At 32.9% G+C, this 24762-nt stretch overlaps 4 protein-coding genes and 2 long non-coding RNA genes across 9 annotated transcripts; 4 read left to right on the plus strand and 2 right to left on the minus strand.

The window, feature by feature from the left end:
• The first annotated feature begins 3430 nt into the window (after window positions 1–3430).
• LOC106431659 (trihelix transcription factor ASIL1-like) lies at window positions 3431–4635 on the plus strand. Its single transcript, XM_013872464.3, has one exon. It carries the CDS (start codon window positions 3431–3433, stop codon window positions 4418–4420), a length of 990 nt encoding a protein of 329 aa, XP_013727918.2. The 3' UTR covers window positions 4421–4635.
• Window positions 4636–4776: 141 nt separating this feature from the next.
• On the plus strand, window positions 4777–5913 carry LOC106431662 (dormancy-associated protein homolog 4-like). The gene is made up of 3 exons (XM_013872468.3): window positions 4777–5198; window positions 5546–5639; window positions 5748–5913. Exons 1-3 carry the CDS (start codon window positions 4970–4972, stop codon window positions 5779–5781), a joined length of 357 nt encoding a protein of 118 aa, XP_013727922.1. The 5' UTR covers window positions 4777–4969; the 3' UTR covers window positions 5782–5913.
• Window positions 5914–9634: 3721 nt separating this feature from the next.
• LOC106431650 lies at window positions 9635–10509 on the plus strand. The gene is made up of 2 exons (XR_001286262.3): window positions 9635–10021; window positions 10114–10509. It is a non-coding gene; the product is annotated as an uncharacterized LOC106431650 (long non-coding RNA).
• Window positions 10510–13501: 2992 nt separating this feature from the next.
• Window positions 13502–15280, minus strand: LOC125588847. 4 transcript variants are annotated; one of them, XR_007325033.1, is made up of 6 exons: window positions 15043–15278; window positions 14896–14967; window positions 14546–14725; window positions 14261–14378; window positions 13835–14176; window positions 13502–13760 (listed from the first exon to the last, which is right to left on the minus strand). It is a non-coding gene; the product is annotated as an uncharacterized LOC125588847 (long non-coding RNA). The 4 variants fall into 4 exon arrangements; XR_007325030.1 differs by having other exon boundaries at window positions 13835–14180; XR_007325032.1 differs by having other exon boundaries at window positions 13835–14378; window positions 14896–14944; window positions 15043–15280.
• A 279-nt stretch (window positions 15281–15559) lies between these two features.
• Window positions 15560–17461, plus strand: BNAC06G10520D. The gene has a single exon (XM_013872458.3). It carries the CDS (start codon window positions 16682–16684, stop codon window positions 17129–17131), a length of 450 nt encoding a protein of 149 aa, XP_013727912.2. The 5' UTR covers window positions 15560–16681; the 3' UTR covers window positions 17132–17461.
• A 1644-nt stretch (window positions 17462–19105) lies between these two features.
• Window positions 19106–21603, minus strand: LOC106431630 (replication protein A 70 kDa DNA-binding subunit C-like). The gene is made up of 11 exons (XM_048759707.1): window positions 21511–21603; window positions 21166–21433; window positions 20949–21045; window positions 20714–20838; window positions 20522–20606; window positions 20284–20419; window positions 19995–20194; window positions 19777–19900; window positions 19491–19667; window positions 19364–19423; window positions 19106–19285 (listed from the first exon to the last, which is right to left on the minus strand). The coding sequence occupies exons 1-11, from the start codon at window positions 21601–21603 to the stop codon at window positions 19106–19108; spliced, it is 1545 nt and encodes a 514-aa protein (XP_048615664.1).
• Between the last annotated feature and the right edge of the window lie 3159 nt (window positions 21604–24762).

Here is a 24762-nt window from a genome sequence, read left to right on the forward strand (position 1 = left end):
AATTTTAATCTTATTTTCCTTCTCTTTTTGTTTCTAACAAAATGGGTCCTATAATTGTAATCTGATTTTCCTTCTATCTATGTAACACAAAAACGATTTTAATGGTAGAGAAATTTTATGAGAAATATAGAAAATAATGGATTTAATAGCAAAAGAAAATGAAGAAACTAAAGACGATTTTTTTTTTGTTGCCTTTTATTTTATTAAATTCATCATCTTCTTCCCAACAATGTAACGAATCTCTCCGACCACCATCTACGTCTTTCTAACTAGACACCAAATTAGGGCTGGATCTGTACTACGAGCACCAAACAGCCACACCTTCTGTCATTTCGAGTAACGGCGAGCTCCTACGGCAATCACCACTCCGCTGCCTTATTAGTCATCGAAGAATCACCTCCGCCGCGCTCAGATGATTGTGGATCGTCCGAAAACTTGGTGCATCATCCTCTCCGTCTTTCCGTCATAGAGTAAAAGATCCAGAACAACAATAGTCAAATTTCTAGTTTTTGTACGTTTGGTCCTTCAATTTTTTTTTTTCATTTTTGACTACAAACTTTCGGATTTACAAAAATGTCCTTTTTATTTTGCCCCACTTATTAATGTACATTTTAACCCTAATTATATGCAAATAAGCACACCGATGTTTTTCCATGGGGCATGATTCGTTTATTGTGTACATTGTTGTAATGATATATGTATGTAAGCATATGTATATGATATTATGTACACAAAATTTTATTATCCACATGTACACCGGTAAAACTTGTGCAGTGATGTACATGTACAAAATGTATATTATCAGGCAAAAGACAAGTAATCACCTATAGAAATATCACAAACATATTACTAAGTTTTACAAAATGCAGAAAATAAATGAAACTATAACTTTTGAAGCCATTTAATAATTAGATAAATATTACTTTAAAAAATAATTAGATAAACATTATATATTTCAATGTACATGTGGATATCATGTATATTTAATGTACATGTGTACAACATAGCTTCGTGACACCGAAATAAAATGAATATACAATTTCTATCTTTTTTACAAAATTTATAACTTTTGAAGAAATGAAACTACAGTTTTGAATGTACACAAAATTTATTTCAATGTACTTTTGAATGTGCAGAAAAGAAATGAAACTATAACTTTTGAAGCCATTTAATAATTAGATAAATATTACTTTTAAAAAATAATTAGAAAAACATTATATATTTCAATGTACATGTGGATATCATATATATTTAATGTACATGTGTACAATATAGCTTCGTGGACACCGAAATAAAATGAATATACAATTTCTATCTTTTTTACAAAATTTATATGTACATGTGCATAACGCCTTTCTCAAATTAATCTTGAAAACAAGTGAAGTACATTTAAATGAAGAAGAAGATGAAACACAGTGTACACATATTATTACTGTCCACATGTACACCGTTTCACAAAAAAAATCACATATACCAGAGTTCAAATGTATATTTTACAAGTAATAATGTCCAATGATTTGAATGATTTAGAGAATCCTATTTAGTTAATTTAGATTATCCAAGGTTCCATTTAGATGTATATATTGCATTTCTATAATTCTTACCATTTTTTTAGTTTTTATATAGACAAATCTATTCGCTCCATCTTCATATCTCATGATTTAATGATTTTTACTAGGCTGTGAAATATATCTGATCCAGAAGAATCGACTCAAAAAAGGATCGTAAATCCAATTAGACCAGGGTAAATATCTGAATGTGTTCTATATCTGAAAATTGGTCATAAACTCGAAGACCTAATTCCAAAACACAAAAACTTGATATCTGAAAGAACCGATTTGTACCTAAATGTGATCAATCCGGACTTAGCTTAAACTAATTTTCCAGAAATTATACAGGAATTAATTTTAGAATTAATATATTTATACATAAGAATATACACTTTTGTTTTCATGATTTTCTTAATCTATGATATGTTATGTATATTAAATGATGCTTAGAAAAAATATTAAGATGAAGCTGTGGTCAAGTGGAACCATATAATATTTTTTGCATTTTTTGCTAAATGGCATAATTGTAAATTTCTTCATCTTCCTCATAAAGCTTTTAAGTTCTCTGCAACCTTTTAATGGCTACTGTTTTGACATATATCATAATTTCTGAGTTTTTTTTACGGTTTATACCTTAAACTTATGAATCTAGCATGTAAATTACGTTTACGTATCCATCGTAACGTCTCTGTCGTCTATGCAATCGTCGACACCGTCATCGTCTCCGCCGCTGTTGCTGTTGTCGTCACCGTAGTCGTTTCCGTCGGCGTCGTCTACCTCTCCATCGTCTTTTTTTTTATGTCTCTGTGTCGTTGATGATTATAGACAAGGAAACAAGCACCTAATGTTTTGTAATAGATGAAATCTGTATCTTTCATGTTGCAATTAGATCAATAAATCCAACAGTTCAAATTACTCTAAAATTAGAAGTAGAAATGTGTCAAATCAGATGTGGTCTAGTTAATAAAATAATGTTTTCTTTTTTCAAGTTGCGTTAAATAGAAACCAAAGTAGTCAGGGGTGTATTGAATCTGAAATTGGAACTGATTTGATTTTTAATAAGTTTTCGAATGATCGTAGAAAAATCTGAGAATTTGGTGTGATTTTTGTTAAATAACTCTAGAATCCCATATAAAACCATAGGATTTGGATTTTTATTTTTCTAACTAAAAAATCCAAACAAATCCATTCAAATCCATTATAAAATCAAATATATTAATAAATCTGTACGATTGAATAACACTTGATTTGATACAGAATTTATGAATCATTAAACCATTAACGCATGATTTTAATATAGATTTGAAAATCATAGAACCAATAACACTAGATATAGTTCGGATTTTCAAATCCATTAAAATACAACAACTAATAACCCCTACTAAAGAACTCCTCTTAAACACTCTAGAAACACTTAAAGCACTTTAAAATCTATAACTTAAATTTTGTTCAATAACAATGGATTTCAGAGTGTATTATAAAATAACAAGTTCAATAACACTTGATTTCAAAGTATTTTTTTAAATCTATGTTTGAATAACATTGTATCTGTTATTTTAATACAAATCAGTTCAAACTTAGAATATAAAAAATGATAGCGGGCTTAGTGGGCTTAATTTAGAAAAAGTGTCTTACGAGTGGAAACCGAACTGTGGTTAAAACCCAGAAACTGTCTTCGAATGTAATATTTTCTAATATACACGTCTCAATTATATTTATATCTCGTTATGTTATTAATGGAAAATGTGAAGGGCCATTTCGTCAATTTACATATCGGGTCAATTAACGGAGATGACGCATCCGGTGACCTTATCCCTTCGCCGGTGAGAAAAAAAAAAAAATCTCAGATCTTCCCAAACAACTTCAGATCTGAAAAATACATGGAGGAAGAAGACGAGACTCGGTCGCCAAAATCTCCTGGAGATTCCTTGTCACCAGCACCTTCCTCTCCTCCTCCGATTTTACCTACCAGCGACGTCACGGTGGCCTCTGCGACGAAACCGCCTCAATCTCCCTCGAGAAACGCGTTAGCTTTAGTGGTTCACACTCCTTCCGTTGTCGGAGGTAGCAGAAACGGACGAAGCGGAGGAGGGAGAGACGATTGTTGGAGCGAAGAAGCGACGAAGGTTCTAATCGAGGCGTGGGGGGAACGATTCTCGGAGCCAGGGAAGGGGACGTTGAAGCAGCAACAGTGGAAGGAAGTAGCTGAGGTGGTGAACGAGAGCCGTCAATGCAAGTATCTCAAGACCGATGTTCAGTGTAAGAACAGGATCGATACGGTGAAGAAGAAGTATAAGCAAGAGAAGGCCAAGGTCGCTTCTGGTGATGGGCCTAGCAAATGGGTTTTCTTCAAAAAGCTCGAGGCTTTGATCGGTGCTGGTGGCGGCAAGGCTCCAATGGGACGACGTCAGGGTAATAAAGGAACGGTTTTGAAGAGAGGCTCTGATTCAATGAAGTGGCATTTTAGGAAACGGAGTGCTTCCGAGACTGAGTCTGAGTCTGATCCTGAGCCTGAGGCTTCTCCTCCTGACTCAGCTGAGAGTCTCCCACCACCACCACCGTCGCAACTGGTGTCGAAGCGGTTGAAGATGGATGAGTTAGGAGGGAGTGGAGTTGGAGATGTGGCGAAGGCGATTCTTGGATTCACCGAGGCGTACGAGAAGGCGGAGACTGCTAAGCTGAAGCTGATGTTGGAGTTGGAGAAGGAGAGGATGAAGTTCGTTAAAGAGATGGAGTTGCAGAGAATGCAGTTCTTGAAAACTCAGATGGAGATAACTCAGAACCATCGAGAGGAGGAGAGGAGCAAGCCAAGGATCAATGATGATGATGATGATCGTAATGTCAAGAATAATGGCGATGTAAGTAGCTGACAATTGAACACACAAAATGTTTTATTGTAATACTGCAATGATTAAAAACGTCTCTAGATTGCTGGGTTAGGATTTGATGTTGCTGTTGTGCTTTATGGGATGTGTAAATGTAGAACTCTGATCATCATCATGCTGTTGCTGTTGTTGTTGTTGTTGTTGTTATGTTATCTTGTCTGAAACAATTGGCAAATAAAAAAACAAAACTTTGAACTTGAGTGTCCTGAAACTTATGTTTTCTTAGAAACAAGAAGACACAAAACCTCCTTAGAAAATATTCGCCATGTCTAAAAGTACAATGAGATTAGAGAAAAACCTTAGGAAGAAACATGTATTTGATTAGTCAGCATATGTATCCATAATTAAAACACCCTTAATTAAGGTAAAGCTAATAATTAACCTCACTAAATATATTCTTTCTCCCTTACCTCTCTACCTCTATAAAACCATTTTCCTTGCAGAAGAAGATAGAGACAATAATATAAAAACCCCAAATAGTTTGTAAAAAATATAATATATTGTAGTTATATTTTTGGATAACATTTTGATCGGATGGGGTTCCTACACAAGCTGTGGGATGATACGGTGGCCGGACCGGCGCCGGAAAGTGGTCTTGGAAAATTGAGAAAGCTTCATTCTTTATCCACCGTCCGATCTCCTCTATCCAGCATTACCAAGGCGAATAACAATGTCTGTGGACTCAGGAAATTGAAGATGGATCCCGGTCTTCTTCCGGATTCTCCGACCGTGTCAAGCATCAACCCGGGGACGCCTTTGACCCGTAATTATTTCTCCTCCTTCCTCTAAAACTACACAAAAGAAAATGTTAAAAAGACGAGTGATTATTTCCATTGTATTCATTTTGAATGGTTTCAAGGTGTTACGCAATGATAGATTTTAAATAGTTTTTTAAAGCATGTTAATGTTAAATTAAAGAACAAAAGAATGAATATTTTTATTTATGTTCGTCATATGTACCTATATAGTATAAACCTTTGTTATGTCTTAAAGAGTAAACCAATGGTATGTTCTATAAATATTTACGAAGGTCAATTCATATTTATCTTATACTAGTATAATTTTATTTCTATGAACAAAAATGAAAAGGTTTATAAACTATCTATGCAGCGGGAACACCATGTGATAACTTTGGACCATTCAGCGCCGAGAAAGTCCCTTCGGCCGGTGAAACCGATGCCGCAAGTCTCACTTCTTATGAATGGTTAATATAATCAACTCCGTCACCTTGTTTTGATTATAAGTCTCTTATATAACTGCAACATTGCCTTACATATAGTCTCATTTGCTTTGTGTTTATACGAAACTACAGGATTGTGATCAACGCATGCGCATTGGACCGTTGAAAACGACGAGAAAGAGAGACAGTGCTACGGGTTTGTATATAATATTATTAATAACCTAAGCATGTAATTATGTAAATAACAATAAATTTGTACATAAGTTTTTATACAAAATACAATACTACGTACTCCCTCTCAAACATGTCTAGACCCCAGCAAAATTTGGAACCCCAAACAAAACTCCCTTTTATTCTATGTTATTTTTATTGCTTGGCTTACAATCCTCGCGGACGCATCATAGCTTACAACCTAAGCAATAGAATCAACGGCTTTAAATGAGAGACACATACATGAGACTCTGAACAAGGTGTCGAAAATGATAAAAAAATATAATTAAGTAGAAGAGAAAATAAGGCATCACAGAGTGAAGAGACCAGAGTGAGTTTATTACTGAATAGTAAATGAGCTGCTGATGTGCCGCAGCTACATTCTGATAGCCACCTTCCGACATAGCTGCACTTGCTCCAGCTACATTGACATGTCTTAGAGAATGCTGAGCCTGGGGATGCATCTTGGCTAGACCAAGTTGCCTCTCATAGGCTAAGAGGTCAACGGGAGACAGACCAGGAACTGGCACTGCTGACACCGGGACTGGTGGGGGAAGTGGGTTTGAGGCTGTGCCTATTGGAGTTGGTTTGCTTCCCCAATTAATAATCAAATAAACATGGAGATGGGTTTAGGTGAAAACCGGTGAAACCAAAGCCTTTGTCTAGCTGAACACCGACCTCCTCAATCACTCCAGCGCTAAGTGTATGGAACATGCGGTGTAGATCAAGCTGAGTTACCTGACAACTCACACGACATGCCAAAAAAACCACCAAAAGTTGTCTCTTTGTGTTTATAAAGAGAGATTCCTAAAAAGTTGACAACTTACTTCTGAAGCAAGGTTTCCTACATGCACAGTGGTATATTGAGGATTGTTTTCAGGAGCTTCTTAGTTTGAGATCTCTCTACCATCCGCTGCGCCCTTTGTAAGTTCAACGACACTTTTTCCATCAGAGCTATGTTTGTCCTCGCCAAAAGTAGCACCTTTTGTCGCCCAGTTGCATCTGAGTTGTCTACTACTTAACCATTTTACCTGAGATGAGGTCAAGGAAACGTAGATTATACTACTGACAAAACTATATCAAAAGTCTAATCAGCCAAAAAGACATGTAAACTCCCAACAATTCATCACTGATAAGCTGCAAACACACAGAACACTGCAAAAGCATCCTTACAATATATGCATCAAGAAACCAAAGTTCACAATAGCTGCCTTTTGATTTATTCTAAACATTCATTTCATTTATTGCCGTTTCGGCATCCTGCAAATTCATTTGAACAATTTAAATCAAATATAAAGAGCTAAACAAACATTCACTCATGCACTGAAGAATACAAAACCTACTGATTGCGAAGGAAACAAACCCAAAGTCACTTAAGCGTCCAGTTTTCTGGTCCCACATTACTCTTGCATCCCTACATAAGAATAACAGGTTTTAGACCATATTAGTCTTTCACATTAATTAGTGATATAATAGTATAAACTCAATAATGTTGACCTACTTGTTTCGCTATCTGTGGTAGTGCGATATACATATCTTGAAACTATTTGTTTACCTGATTTTCAACTCTCATGCAACGTAACACAGAAACTGAGAAACATACCTTTTTCTAAGAATAATATAGCGTGTTGAATAAAGAATTCATATGTATAACATTATTTATGTCAATTATTATTCTTGCTTCGTTGCCTCTTTTTCAAAAAATTATTCTTGCTTCGTCACTAGTTTGATTTGTGTCATTTGATAACTAAAAGGATCCCAAATCAAGATGTATATTACACCAAAAAAACAAATCAAGATGTATATATGTAAAAGACTCAGCCATTTTTACCAATTGTTTAAGCTGGCTGGGACGAACTGCGATATATGTATATATCAACTCTCGACACACACAGAAAATAACAAGAACTTGATGACAAAATAAAAGGACAAGAAGTCAAATATATCATGTTCTTGGTGACTGTCTATAGTCTCACGTAGATAATATAAGATATATATATATATATATATATATATATATATATATATATATATATCTTATAATAGGGTTGACACGGATCAAATATCCGGGTTTTCGAAAGATTCGTGATTTGATCTGTTTCGTTTAAATAATCAATTATCTGATCTGATTCGATTCGTATATGTCCCAGATATCTGAAGTTTTTATATTTGAACCAGATATCTGACTTGATCCATAAAATAAAATAAAAAATTTAAAATAAATAAAATATCCAAAAATAATATAAAATAAAAATATTTGATTACAAAAATAAAAAAATTATTTAGGTTTTTTTAAATTATAGTAACTAATATAATTAATTTAATAAATAAAAATATTGTAAAGCTTACATAAAATATAATTTTATATATATTTTTTCAAATATATGTGTATATGTGCATATAACGGATCAGATTGGATACCCGTTCGTAAAATTATTAGTATTTGTGATTTTCTTTGTTTCTTATGGATATTTAATATTAATATTTGTTTCGTAGAGTTATGAATATCCGAATTTTTTTGTTTGAATATTTACGGATAACCAATATTTACGGATATTTTGTCTAGCCATATACATTGCACTAGTTATCATGTGATATATCTACTATTAGGGTCGGCCCGCCCTACGGACGGAAAGTTATAATAAAAACTATTTTATTACGTTGAATAGTGTTTATCTTTTTATTTACAAAACTAATTTTAAGTTAACAAGTAGTGTTTGACCCAAAAATAGTACTTAGAGTTATGATATAAGATAATTATATTTGTAATAGTTTTCCAATGGTGTGGTTATTTTGTATTTAGTCGTTTGATGATGTTGGGATTTGTTTAAAATGAGGAAGTTATTATTAGAACAGTTGCAACACTTTTGAGAGTCACATATTTAGTTACCATTAGGAATTTATGTGAGGAAATATTATTTATTGAGAAATGCAATGTATATTTTTTGTGTAGATGAATAATTTAAATACTATTTGAAAACGTAAACGGACTAAGTAATAGAGAGACGATTAAATATAAGTACTTGTTGAGTGTGGTTCATATGAACTTTTTTAGCCTATCTTCTTAAATTAAAATTGTAGAAAGTGTGTATATTCACCGGTTCTTTTTGCTTACAACTTTATTATGCCTTGAACATATGCACCATTTTAAGTGACTTTGATGGGAGATCTCAAAAGTTGGAAGAAATTGGGTGTTGAGAATTTTGCTTACCGAGGTGGCATATTTGACCAATTAGATTTAGCTACTGATCCTAAAGCTTTTATATGAGAAGATTACATTCTTTGTGTTTAATTTTTAAAAATATTCAAGAATAGAAGATTCAAAATTTTACTATGTTCTTTATGTCTGGAAATTAGATTATATATCTTAAATAAAAGCATTAAAAACATTATAAGAACTATATAAATTAACAAAAAAAATGAGTTAAAAAAACAAAACAACATCTAAGCAAAAGTGAGTTGACAATACAAATTGGAACATCGGAAAAAATACTAAAAAAATGTTTCATTTCTAATAATTGAAATCTCAAAATATATAGCACGCTCAAGAATCTGAAAGTAACTTTGGAAAATTAGAATCTTCACATACATATTAATGCATGTATTACATTTGCATGATAAAAAGTACAAATCTCTGAACCTTTCTATTAAGTATCCTAAGTTATATCTATATACACAATTCTTAACGCAAATTTAAAACTTTATACCCTTAATTTTAAACAAAATTTTAATCTTTAAACTATAAACTTAACCATAAACTTTATTCTTCATGAAAATACTTTTATAATTAAATGTATAAATTATAAAATTTTAATCTTAGATTTTATATTCAAATGGTTGATAACAAATGGCAAGGACTGTGTCAGATTTAATAATAGTCATTGATTAAATTTTAATCTAACGGTGGAGAATCAATTTCAACCTCTTTCTTTTGTCCTTTTATGTGTACTGAGAAACGATCCATAAACTTGTTTTCTTCACATTTTTTTCAGATTCAGATCTCTATCTTCTCATTACACGTTTCTCTTTTCTTCTTTCTCTTCTCTACGTTTCTTCTCTGTCTACTGATTTGTTTATTTTTTTCTCTGTTTTATTTAATGAATCTCGTCTTCTTTCTATCTCATCTTCTTCTGTGTCTCTGCTGAAGCTTGTCGTGTGCCGTACTCGTTCTCACCACTCTAGTTCATCACCTCTCTGTAATCTTCTTATTTGTATTTCCAAATCATTTTTTTCAGTTTGAGAGATTTTTGTTCATTTGTTTATACTCAGATTTGTTTGTTTTTTCCAGTCTCAAAATTCAAGATTAAAGGTGTGGAGGAAGAAGAAAAGCTCGACGGTGGTGGGATTTGAGAAAAGCGGAGCTGGATGGTGGATGCAACATGGCCACGTGGGAAGAACCGTAAAAATGGATCGAAGCGCGTTAGAGATGCTGGAGACTGGGCCGTCCAAAAATGGTGGGACACGTGTTGGCTTCTCAAGACTCGAATTAGTGATGTGTCCACCTATGTGGATAGCATATGGGAGAAGCAAACCCAACTTTATATATAAGGATATTCTCTCGCATTTAAAAGAATAGTTAGCAAAATGAGTTCATAGAGCTATGTAAGAGCAGCTTTAATGGTAAAAATCTGCTTGAATTTCTTATATATATATATTAATTTTAAAATAAAATATAGTTAAATAATTCATCTTCTAAAGTTAAACCAACACACAATTGACATTTGAATTTCTAGTGAGTTTCTGAATCCCTTAATTAAAAATTTTAAGCTATTCTCTCTCTTTATTTTCAATATTTTTCAATATTTTATTTTTCTTTATTTTTAATTATAAGATACTTTTTCAAGTTGTCCCGTTGAAGCTGTTCTAAATATGTGCCATTATTGAGACTAGGCCTGGACATTTTTTTCGGATCCGAAAATTTGAGCTGGAACCGACCCAAAAATACTCGACCCGAAATCGTACCAAAAATTTTATAAGTACCTAGTTCGATTGAAAATTGCTCTACCCAAAAAAACCATAACCAAAAAGAACCGATCCAAATAGACGCGGATCCGAAAAGAACCGACCCAAATAGACCCGACCCGTAAAAACCGATTCATATCCGACCTAAAAAGAGGAATATCTAAAACTATGATTTCATGTGTTTTATTTTCTATATTTTAGTTTATGATTTAATTGAAATGTTTTTATTAGCAATATGTATTATTATTTATATAACATTTTCAACTAATATGAAAATTTAAATGTCAAATTTACCGTTTATTTTTTTAAAAATTTCATGAATTTTTTTTTTTAGTTATTTGTAAAATTTTAGATAATATGAGGGATTTTGGCTAAATTTTGATGGAGGTGTTTCAGATCTTTTTTATTATAAATATCCGAATCCAACCCGCTATGGACTTGAAAATTACAGATATTTTACAGGTATTTTAATTATAGATCCGAACCGATCCAGAACCAAGAGGAACCGATCCGAAACCGAACCGAAAATTTCCAAATACCTAGTTAAGTCTAAATCTCTAGGACTCGAAATATCTGGATCCGAAAAGAACCGATCCAAACTCAAACTCGATCTGAGCCAGACCCGAAGACCCAAGCACACATGCCTTATGGAAACGAACACGTAAGGTAGTCATGTCGTAAAAACTTATCTACATTATTTATCTCTTGCGCATGAAGTAAACATCTTTCATCATAGCTTATATATGTCACTGGACCCTTTTACAAGTACTATAATATTCAACTTTTATGCCATATATATATATATCACCATCTCGTAACATTATATATACATAGATATATGGTATTAAAATAATGGAGTAATATGGTACGAATATATATGCTCAACTCTGGACAATGCATCAAAGACCATGTTATTTATTATTGATCTGTTCTCCCAAAATAACAACTCTGACACTCATATGGGTTTTGTGTTCAATTATTTTGGGGTTTGTATATCTGCCTTTTTGATGATTTAACTGATCAGTTTGATGTTGGATTTATATGTGTGCATAATAATTATTTTAACCTGAAATCATTATATTTTAAAAACATGAGTACTATTCGAACTCTTGTTAAGCATACTTAACTAACACAGTCAATCAATCGAGTTTAACGCGAACAGTTTTCTAAGCAATTGCTGATGATAGTATATTATTACCATATGGAAAAGTATCATATAAATTATAGTATTCAAGTAATGTGGACCAAAATGGAAGATATATATAAGTCCACCCGCCACTCTTGAGTCAATCATTGAGCTTTTTCTTTTTATCAGAAATATGTATAGATTATAATAACATATAGACCAACATATGAAGAAACCAGGTATATCTCTAAAGTTTTAAAATAAAAAACTATGTTTGATTGATTCATAAAGGGAAGACATAAAAAACAAGTTCATGCTCTCTACATGAGTTTTCTAAACTAAGCCCTCCTTCGGTCCTTCCTTTACACTATTATTGGGAACAAAGAAACCATAAAATGCCCTGCCCATTTCTAATGTACGAATTGATATTTTATTGGACAAACTAACTGGTCATATATACTTTTAACACTTTAACTGTTTCTCTTTTGTTTGTTTTATATTCTATTTTCTATCCACCATGGCGTTACATCTAACAATTAATTATTTTCCTATTCATTGGTGTAGTTATACTAAAACATCTACAATGTTTTATTTTTAAACTAGAGCCGGCCCGCCCTACGGGCGGGATTGTAAATAAAAAATAATTATAATAGCTAGAGTAAATTTCTATTATAAAACTTGATATATAAGTGACAATTAGTCAAATGCTTTGTTGGGTTAAAAATATACTATATATGTATTATTTATTTGTGTTTATATTATACTGTAAATTATTGATTTATGTTTATTCTTGCTTATATTTTACTATTCCAAAAACTGTTAAATTCCATTGAAATTGTGTGATTTCTGATTAAATCTTTTTTAAAAAATACAAATGATCACAAAAACGTACGAAAAAAGTTTACAGTAAAATATATTACATATAAACTAATTTGTAATGTAAATTTTGATTTTAATAGTTGCATTATATTTTTAATAGCAATTATTAGGTAAGAAAAATATAACACTATTTGATTTGTTCTTAATACATATAATACTCATAGATGATATGAAATATTATATGTCAGTTATGTGTATTAAATTTTATCATTATTGATTAAGCTATCAGTTATATGTCAGTTATGTGTATTAAACATTCATATGAGGGTTTCATTTTTATTTTTTAAAACATAAAATAATATGTTTTATATTAAGTTTATGTGTATACTGGTAAGCTGAATCATATTTGTAGACTATATGTTTTTGATGTTGAGATTAGACTTTTGTTTTATGGGGGGATCTATGTACGTAAAACATGTTATTTATAAAAGACTTTTGTTTCGTGTATTTTCATAGTTTAAAAATGTATGGTCACATTATTTCTGTAACTGCACTGAAAGTAGGAGAGATTTAAAGCTTTTGGCATATTAATGTACTTAACCCGTGTTGTAACCATGTGTCGAAGGCAGACCTGTGATTGTACCGCTTAACCGTTACACTTCTTCATGGGTGTAGCTATACTGGCAATGTATTAGCTTTTTGGTAGATTTTCACTTTTCAGAAGAGTTAATAAGGAGATCGAATCTGTCTTGTTATTATTATTAACATATTTAGATGTGAAAGTTTTTATTTGTAATAAAAACCCAAATAATTGTATAGGATGAAGATTTAAAAGGCCTTACAATTAATAAACTGGAAGCAGAATCTATTAAAAGATAGTAGATGACAATTGAGCTGCTTGAGATTAGAGGGCACATTATTATGAGTTTTACTCAAAATCGTAAATGCTCTTTGGCTTCATAGGCGTAGGATCTGGTAACGCCCGTATGGGTTCTGCGACACTGCTCCCACCCTCATCCACCTTGTCCCTGCATAACAATGCAATATGTGTTTAAGAAAATGTATGCATTGTTGTAGGAGACAATAGTTTTGTGCAACCTACCATTTCAGTGTCAACTCTGTGGCACAAACATTTGTTAGATTTCATGGTTGAGTCGAAAGCAATACAGCTGTTTCTGTCTTATCTGAGACAACCATCGCAAGTTAGATGCTGAGTCGAAAACAACAAACACAGCTATTCTAAACCCAAGCTCCATGAGTAGTCTTTCAAAGAGGCGGAGTATCACGTGGCGGCACCGATTGCAGCTATGGCAATCATATCGTGCGGCTGAAGGATGATAGTCCACACTGCAGTTTTTTTTTTGAACATTTGGGATCACGAAACATAGCAGCACCCATTGCAAGTTTCGATGGCCTCAACTTTCCTAGAGCAAAGAAACTCCGCCTGACTATATGACAATGAGTTAATGTATGTTTCCAACTTGTGCCGCATGAGAGTCTATGAAAAGTGTATAGATTTTATTTTCACCTGCAGAGGATTGTTGAGAATGTATACGTTTAGATCAGTAAGTGTTACGCTCTTAAGTTACTGGACACCACCATACTTGGAGCCACTTCCGGGACGATTTTGGTTGACTCCACCTAAGCTGCGGTGTTTGATGCATTGATTTAATTAACAATCATTTAAGGAGTTATTTTTTGGAAAATTGTATTGAGAGACACTTACTCAACGTACAGTTGATAACAAACCCAAAATCATGTCAAGAGACTAACTAACTTATCTCAACTGTTTAGCTATAGAAGAGACACATACCTGAAACTGTTCAAAGTAGTTTGGCACTACGTTGTGCTCTCCAAGAACAACTTCACCTTTCATTGCTTTCTCTAAACTAATAATTAGCTTCAGTAATATACTCTTTCTGCACCCGTTGGAACTTATAATAGCGATTTTCTCTTCTCTTTATATTGCTAGATTAGCCTTCTTAAATAGCATCTGGATTGCAAAAAAAAAAAAAACACACGGGATCAAACATTGAGCAATAAACGATTTATGTTAATATCAAGCAAGGCTTTGATTCCACTAACTCATCTTATCCTTGAAACAAAAATCAATGTTTTTAATCAAGAAAGTGACTTTATAGCCTTTGGCCTTGATAATGTTACCTGAATAGGGTTCTTTTTGCCCCGTGATGATCCTGAGCTAGCTTCACACCTGAGAAAACCGCAGAAGCGCCGCTGTTTGAGTTCTTTCCGGTTAGTTTCCTATCGGAGTCTTGTTGGAAAGATGGTTTTGAGATGAGTGAAGCATACCTTTTTATACCCGTAGATACACCGCCTTGCATGAGCGAATCTCGCATTTAAAGTAGATCATGGATGATGGATATAATAAGGACTTTAAGATGATGAATCTGTAACTGGTAGATTGCTGAATCCGTAGGAAGAAGATGAAACATCTCGATCGAAACCCTAGAGTACGGTATGGTATCGCAGCGGCTGAGAAAAAAGACAGGATAAAACTATAGAATCAAAAACGTAGCGTTTTGAGTAGATGACTTGCTCTTTATACATGGGCTCAATGAAGCTAAATAATAACAACAAATATAAATGAAAGCCCAAACGGAAACAATAATAATTATAGATTCATATGTTAATTATGTACGTGACGAAGCCAACGTGAAGCCCGTTCCGACAGAACAAAGCTTTAAGTGATACGGAGCGTATCTGACGTGTCAACGCAGGAGACTTCTTATTTCTGACGTGTCATCCTTGTTGGCATCACCAGGAGGGATTTAAACCCTTCTTTATATAATTAGATAGTACTATCTCTATTTCATAAAGAATATTACTTTGATATTTTTCACACAAATTAAAAAAATGATTGAAATGCATTTAATCTCTTATTAGTTATACATATTCAACCAATAATATTTGAGATAAATGAAATTATTTATAAAATCAATGCATTTGTAATTAATATTAAGTTGAAAGTTGCATTAAAATTCTAAAATAATACTCTTTTGTAACAAAAAAAAATGTTAAAATGATACTTAATATGAAGTATAGTTTACAATAAAAAGAGATATACCAGCTAAAAACCCTCAAATATTTATGAAATACATAAATAGTAGTTTAATAGTTCAGTTACTTAGGAGTGTAATATGATTAAATTATTAATATTTTGTTTTTAATAATAGTTCCGTTACTCAAGATATATATAGTTCAGTTACTTAGGAGTTTAATATGATTAAATTATTAATATTTTTGTTTTTAATAATAGTTTCTCATCGATAAAAATCCTCTAGGTTTCAATATGTTGCAACCCGATAATTTCTAATATAGATTACGGAAACATGCTGTTTTTTTTTTGCTAAAACATGCTGTTTTGTTCCAAAATTATTTTCTAAACTATGAAGTTGCATTTGATCAACCAACGCTGTTGGCCAAGAGGTAGTTGAGGCCCAGAACCAATACGCTCCCCGCAGGTTCGATTCGCGTTGGCCACCCGGGCTAGGGTTAAATCCCAAGAATACGTGGAGTGCCATGGTCTCGCGGGAATAGTCGGTTGACCACGATCGCCGGAAACCCGCGGTTACCGAAAAAAAAAAAGTTGCATTTGATCGTAAAATAGGTTTTTTAGACAGCTTTGATGTCTTTTTAACTTATCTATATGGGCTAATTAATTAGAATCAGAAACAAAACATATGAGTTTAATGTGTGGTCCCGTTGAGTTTTACGTCGAAGTGTCGTGGTACATAGGCCATATCCACTATATAAAAAACTGCATGTACTAAGAAAAACCATTGAAATAGTATTTTATCATTCAGATTTTAGACCTTGAAAAATACTAATTTACATAAAATCTCACATGTACTGACCCAAAATTAAAACGTCTATACACAGAATACATGTATGTGTATTTTATATTATATCTATATGTGTTGGTTTCTCAATGTTTCTCTCTAAACATAACAATCTCATTCTCTCTCTCTCTCTCATTTTCTCTCTTCTTCTTCTTCTTCTTCCTTCAATATTAGGTGTTAACCAGATGGATCCTCGCGTCTTCGCAACATCCGTCCGGTGGCCTAGGAGTCGCCGAAAGATTCATATCCGCCGTCGTAAGTCACAGGTGGTGCGTCTTGGTGTGCCACGCGGTGGATTCTCGTTGAAGAAGATGGTAAGGAAGATGAAGCTGAGATGGCTGAGACTACACTACGTGAGGCTTGTGAAGAAGATCAAAGGGTTTTATCGTAATCTGGTGAAAGAGTTTGTAGAAGCAGGAGCTGAGCTCGAAGCGATTCAGAAACGAATGACGGTTGAAGCGGCTGCCTTTGCGGTTCCGGGTTTAGGTCTCTCTTTCTCCTCTCTGTCAGTCCATGAACGAGGGCGGTATTATGTATAGTCATCTAAGTCATATTCCTTACACAACTATTTGTAACTTTTAATTACTTTTGTTGTCCTTGTATCTTATGTATATGTATTACGTAAATTCGAGCGGGCCTTCAGGTCCAGTGGTAGTGGACGAGAATGTGTCCGATCCTCCTGCTGCGGAAATTAAGTCACATTGTTCTGCTCACCACGGCTGCGAATACGTCCGTATGAAAACCGGGAGAAGGCCTGTCCTGAGATGCACCTCCCACCTGAAAATTAAGTCTGTGTCTTTATTAGACCCATGTTTAATACTTTATTTTTACAAAAAAATGTATTACATAGATTCTCAAAATCTATTATATTTCTCCATCTACAACAGCGTACTTTCTGTTCGCTGTGGTAAAAATTCACCAGAAAAATGTATTTATTATAAAGCTTATAATTAAACCGAAATTGGATCCTTTGATAAAGTAACATCTATATTGTTAGATGTGTTTAAACAACAAAATATTATATTTTCATACAATTCATTTAAGGGATTACTTCAGTATTTAAAATAATTGAATTACTTATAAATATGCATATTTCAGTAGTGTCACATGTAATTTTCGTGAGTTCTCTATAAACTCATCTCTTACTCTTTTATACTTCTTTTTTTTTTTACTCTTTTATACTTTTAATACTAGGTGATAACCCGCGCCCTGCGCGGAGCGAGAAAATTATTAATGTATTATAAATTTTAATATGTAGACATAATTAAAATTATAGGCATAGTAAGAAAAAAATATATGTAAGAAAGTACGGTTTATACCTAGGAATTTTAGTATGTGAATATAAATTTACATGCGCGCGATGGTCATGAGCATTAAATTGTATATTTGTTTGCATGCGGGTAAATTATAAATATAATATTAAATGAAAAATCCTCAATAGTCTAATAAAATATTAAAAGAACAATGTATAAAAAAACAAAAGAAAATTAAACATTCAGACAAAATAACTGCTGCCAAACTGCAACCTTCAGAAGTCTTCGTTTGCAATCCTATTATGAGCAATAGAAAAGAGATCATGTAGAAATTTTAAAAATATTATTTAACAAAATCTGTAAATGCATGTATTACCTCAATCGTAAAGCATCAATTTCTGGAACACCAATGGGGTCGAAAACAATTTTGGAAATCCCATCAATGTTATTAACCCTCTTAAGTCGGCCTTATTAGGAAATTCAGAAAAATATTAGGAAAATATACATATAATATTTAAAACATACGATGAGTTGAATGATCTTTTACGTAACCTAACTCATTACTTTTTTTAAACTTGAGAATATTCAGTATCCATATTTTAAATATAATTCCGGTTTGTATTTTTTACGTATTGACATGGTGGCAATCAAAGATTTGAATGAGATATATAAATTCTATTCCCGAACATGTCAGAAATAGTTGAGAATTTAAAAGGTATTTCAATTTCAAAGATGTTGGACATCTCTAGCTATATATAAACCTTAATCTACATAGTTTGCGGGACCAATATTGGTCGTAACCCACGATATAAAAAATTGTTTTCTTACCTTAGTGGATAGTAACACTCATGGCAACGGAAATTCCTTTTCGGTCAGTTTTCACAATTTGCCATCCCGTTTTTTTAAACTTTGAAAGTTATAGTGAATAGACTCTAAATGGTAGGTATATTACAATATACATTCTTACTTGATCATCAAGTTTCCTTTTTAAATGAAAACAATAGCTTCTTTTGCTAATATGATTAAATGGAAACACATGTTTTCTTTTCCGACACCAAAAAGGATCCACAGCCGACGCTTATAATAATAAAAGAGGCTTTCTATTAAAATTTAACGGTAATACAGCAAAGTAATACCGTTGGTTAAAAATATAAAAATCCAAAAACCAGAAGATTAGAAAACATAAACTGAAACAGCATAAAGTTTAAAAAAACCAAACAAAGCGAAAGCCTCTAAGAAATCATCTTATTGTTTCACAACCTAGCCACTTTTGTCAACCTTCTCCTTCTTCACTCGTGTACTGATGCTGGTTTTTGTAACCGAGTTCTGATCAAACTCTTCCTCCAGATTCACGGCAGGTCCTCCTCGACGCTTAGCAGGGGTAAGATCACTCGGAAAGCATTCCTGCGACGACCCTTCTTCCAACAACATTAAGGATCCCTGAGGACATCAGAAAGAACGCAGTTAGTATTAAACAAATAACAGTCCTTGTGAATTAAAGAACAGTCCTATACTGACCTCAGGTGCGTCGGAGACAACAGAATATTCATGGCCCCTACTGATCTGCGTGCTTGGTTCCTTTTTGTAATGCACAAAAGTTTAATATAAACAATTTTTGATAAGTTCACAACGTTTGAGAATATACCTTTGGGGCCTTGGGTGTGTCAAACTCATTGATAATAGCGAGATTAGTGATTATCTTGTTCACTTTGAAGGTGTCATGCTTGTACACAAAGTTTTCTCGCATAATTTCAACCTTGAACAAATAGGTCTTACCAATCAGGTTTTGCAAAGCCAGAGGTAGAACATCCGGGTCCTGTACCTAAACCATCAACCAAAGCAATTTTCAATATAAATTAAGTTCTTGGTCATAAAGTTTTCTCTTTAAATGAATACATTAATTCCATCTTTAGTGAGGAAAGAACAATAACCTCATCAGTAATCGGTACGGTTAGCTCAATGCAAGGTTGATTGACCAACTGCAGAGCAAGATGGTCAAATAGGAGAAACTTGGAATTGCCGGTATGGTCAAGGACAACCAAATGCAACTTGTACCTGATGTAAAAGAACAGTATACATTGTTCGATTAGCATTTCAAATAATTACCAATCAGTTAATCACAAGTTATAGAAGACATGTATGTTTTGACCTTGGAAGGAGCTTAGGTTCGTAACTCTTGCACTTAGGGCAGTAGAGTTTAAACCTCTGGAGGTCATCATCTTCGTGATCACCGGCCACAAGAGGGGGCATGTACATAACTTTTTTGTCACAGGGTTTACAACTTAAGTAGTACCACCCCATGTCTGTTTCAATGGCCGAAATGGTGCACATAACAATACACTTCTCCACCTACGGAAATTGCAAAGTATAATTTAAAGTCGAATAAAAATTATAACATGTGCTCATTAAATTACTATCGTGTTCCTTATTAATATTACCTGACGACATTCAATCATCTCAGCGATGGTTTTCCTTGGAGTATGGATGAAAAAATCATCTTTCACTGAGACACCAGAAGCCACAGTTAATGGCTTTGGTTCAACAATAGCCAATTGAAGTTCATCAGCTGGTAACCTAGAATAATAAGTTACATCAAATACAAGCAATTCCAAACCTTAATATGAATATTTATAATATTGTTTTTGCCATATTACAACCACCTAAAGCAAAACTTACATTTCCCTAAATGCGTCGACCTCCGCCATGTTGGGATTGAGCTGGACATCAGAGACATTGTAAGCGTTTGAAACGGAACGATCATCTACAATTAAAAGATTCAAATAAGCTTCTCTTATACGATTACAAACAAAAATAACCATGCTATTAAAATTATAATATTAACCAAACCCACGTGAACATTTAATATACCTTTCCAAACCTTAATCTTGCCGAATCTCAACACCAAGATCACACGACCCTCACCACGTAACTGTATAGCGTTCGTGACATCCGAAGCAAAGTTTCCCCACAAGACCATCGGAAGACGGACATCCCTACGAAGACATATATTTGAATTCTTAGTTTTATAAGACATATGTTTAAATACTGACATAAAAATATATGTAAAAATGAATATCATTTTTTAAAAATAAGGGTGCCTTACGCCAGATCACGTAGCTCAAGTGAAAGCTTCTGGGTTTCCTTTCCGTTCACGTGAATCATTTCAACATGGCTAACTTCCACAACATGTCCGATTACATCTGTATCACATATAATTTTCAAAAAAAATTATAAACACGTATTTTAATGATTCACAACAATACACCTATGTAAAAGTTAATAATGTTGCAATCAAAATAATATTAATGAACTGGCCTCACCAATTAGAAAGTCGGGGTTAAGACTACCATCAAGAACTTCCTGGAAGTTCACGGGTGTAAAACCATTTAAACCTACAGGCAAAGCCTCACAACTTCTCACACGCGTTGTGGCCAACAAACTGATCTTGTAAAGATGGTTTGTCGTCCGGTATGAGCCAACCGAATGATTCAGAGAGAAATTAGTGAAAGTCAGAGTTTTCCCCTGCTCAAGCTGGTGATCGAACTGGTTAACCAATTCTTTCTTCACACTCGCATGGATCTTATCTCCCTATACATAAAAAAACGATACATGTTAGAATAACTAAATATAATTATTTGATTGAAATCATATTGTTTCGATCTTACATTGGAATCAATGAGAACCATCTCAATGGTCAGACCTCCAGCAGCAGAGTATTGCTTCCACAGCCTCACAATGCTCACTTTCACTCTCCACATGGTCTTAAAGGGTTTCAAGTCGGCAACAGAGTTAAAACCTGCCATATGTTTTTTTGTGTTTGCTTGTATCAGTTGCTTAAGGAGTTTAGAGAAAGAGGGATGGTGAGGAGATGGATACGAATTGCTCTCCTATTTATATCAACACATCACATAGGTTTTTTACTCTCCACGCCAAATTGAATAGACGATACCAATATTAATGCTCCTCTTTAATCCCATATATTCCACTTACCTTATTTGGTTATTGCGTGATTCAAATTGGCGTGATGGTCAAGCGTAAATAAATCAGGAATATTCTTCTTTCGATTAAGGTAATTATTTCGATTATTTGTAATTCTGTTTCCTTTTATATGCTTACATTATTATTGTGTTTCCTTTGAACTTTGACCAATTAAGCGATTTGAAATGTTGCATAGAAATGATCATCGAAAGAAGTAGTTGAAATTTCGAAAATGTTGCATAGAAATGTTCATAAGTAGTTGACTCGGTTTCAAAAAAGTATGATTATAATATGATTTGATATTAGTAAACAAATGTTCATAAAATGTTGGATTCAAAAAATGTTCAAAAAAATAGGATAACAAACCGTTTAAAAAAATGTTGAAGAACCACTCTCACCCTTTTAAAATTCATTGGATAGATGTCGAGATATATTTGTTGCCTTTTTCAACCGTAATTGCATCAGATTCTACGCCTGTCATAAAGTTCCGGTTTGTATGTCAAAGCGGATTGTAATGCAGCGGTACCAAAACCGATCGAATTGTAAATAAAGTATATTATATAATGTATATGTCCAATGGCATTTGGTTGTAAATATTCTAGTTCACAAAGGGTTATTTTAAAAAGCTATTGAGAGTGGCTTAGGTGATGCCACCTAGGAAATGGCACTCATGTAATAAACACATGAGGCCAAGGTTTATTTCTAATGATGTTTATTTCGTATGAAAACCGGGAGAAGGCCTGTCCTGAGATGCACCTCCCACCTGAAAATTAGGTCTGTGTCTTTATTAGACCCAGGTTTAATACTTTATTTTTACAAAAAAATGTATTACATAGATTCTCAAAATCTATTATATTTCTCCATCTACAACAGCGTACTTTCTGTTCGCTGTGGTAAAAATTCACCAGAAAAATGTATTTATTATAAAGCTTATAATTAAACCGAAATTGGATCCTTTGATAAAGTAACATCTATATTGTTAGATGTTTTTAAACAACAAAATATTATATTTTCATACAATTCATTTAAGGGATTACTTCAGTATTTAAAATAATTGAATTACTTATAAATATGCATATTTCAGTAGTGTCACATGTAATTTTCGTGAGTTCTCTATAAACTCATCTCTTACTCTTTTATACTTTTTTTTTTTTTACTCTTTTATACTTTTAATATATATTTTTCTTAGTTAAAATATATTGTAAGAACTTTCAATGTTTTACGTATAATTAATAAATATAATCTTCAATTCTATGAAGTTATGAGATGCCAAGTACAAAAAAAGAAAAAAAAAGTTCTGAGATGCCAACACACAATTATTATGTATACTGTGTATACACACGCAAATGTATAGGCGTAGCTAGTAACGTGATTAAAAGATCGTATTAAGGTGCATGCCTCGCTGGAAATGCAATAATGAATTATAATTAGTACTATCATTAGTTATTAGATTCGTATCGTTATTCATACTATACACTATTCTTACATGACAATCTCGTCGGTTCCCAAAATATTATGATACAGGAATGGAACTATATAAGTATTCAATAATCTCTAGGCTTAGATAACACTACTGTAGTACCAACTTGGATGATTAATTTATCAAATTTCCAGTTTTGTTTGACGTGACGCCGGTAACCATATACATAGTGTTGTCGACAAAAGAATCCCAATGCTATAGTTTTTCAATTTTGAATATGTTTTTTTTTTTTTTTTTTGATATCTGTGGGGATCCGGCGACCGAGATCAACCGACTAATCCCACGAGATCCGCAGCAGCCACGTGATTTCTACCCCAGAAATTAGCAGGGTAAAAACCCGGGTGGCCAGTGGGAATCAAACCCGAAACCGTATTGGAGCCGAAGCTCCCACAAATACCACTAGGCTAACCCCGCTAATTTTTGAATATGTTAAACAAAGATTGTAACCGTGATAATTTTTGAAGCAGTTAAAGTTGCAAACAAAAATAATAAAAATATTTATATTATCAGCAAAAACGGATGTATTCCTTATTTCCTTAATAGTTTTTCATCTTTAAGGAATTTTACCAATACTATTTGATAGTTTTGTGGAAAAATGGCTTCTCATACCTCAACACTTGCTAAAAATTGTGTTTATACATTTAACATTCATAACAAAATAAAAATTTCAGTATAAATATAGGCCTTGAGGTCTTCCATGAATAATAAGAACAATTATAAGATTATAGAACTTTTCAAGTTTATACCTAGACTAACAAGTCGGTCTATCACATACCTCAACTGCTTATTTTTGTCACTAAATATTCAAACTTCAAAATTTGATTAATTCTTACATTTACATTGACCGAAAAATCACGAGAGTCAACCAACTGACTCAGCTGATAGTGTGGATTTTTTTGTCTTACTTAATAAAAGAAGGGAAATTGCATTGTATAGCACAAATTTGTTCAATAACCAATTGATCTAACTTTCACCTATACATCGTATATATTATGTAATATTGCTATTTTATCTTTCTATGCAACCGGCTCAAGCTGCACACAAAAACAAATTTGCATTAATAATTATTTACACAAATGTTAGTTGTATCCCATGCATATTCACTCAATCAAAAAAAAAACAATTATCCCCTGCACTATATTTGCGAAGTGATTTTGCCACATGTCATCTGTACAATCAATTTTACAAAACAAATATGACATGGCTAATGAAATTGATAACATGGCTTCCGGAAAAATATGACATGGATAATTTCATTTAATGTTGATTTATATTTTTGGCAAATTTATTAGAATATGGTAATAATTCATATATTACATTAATATTGATATTATTTTTGGTAAACTTTTTTTAAATATGGTAATAGCTCATACATCATCTATAAAATAAATATATTCATATATAACATTTCAAATTTTGAAATATTATTATTTTGTATAATTATACAATTTGTATTACT

The sequence above is a fragment of the Brassica napus genome, chromosome C6 (assembly GCF_020379485.1).
Source record: "Brassica napus cultivar Da-Ae chromosome C6, Da-Ae, whole genome shotgun sequence".
Lineage (NCBI taxonomy): Eukaryota > Viridiplantae > Streptophyta > Magnoliopsida > Brassicales > Brassicaceae > Brassica > Brassica napus.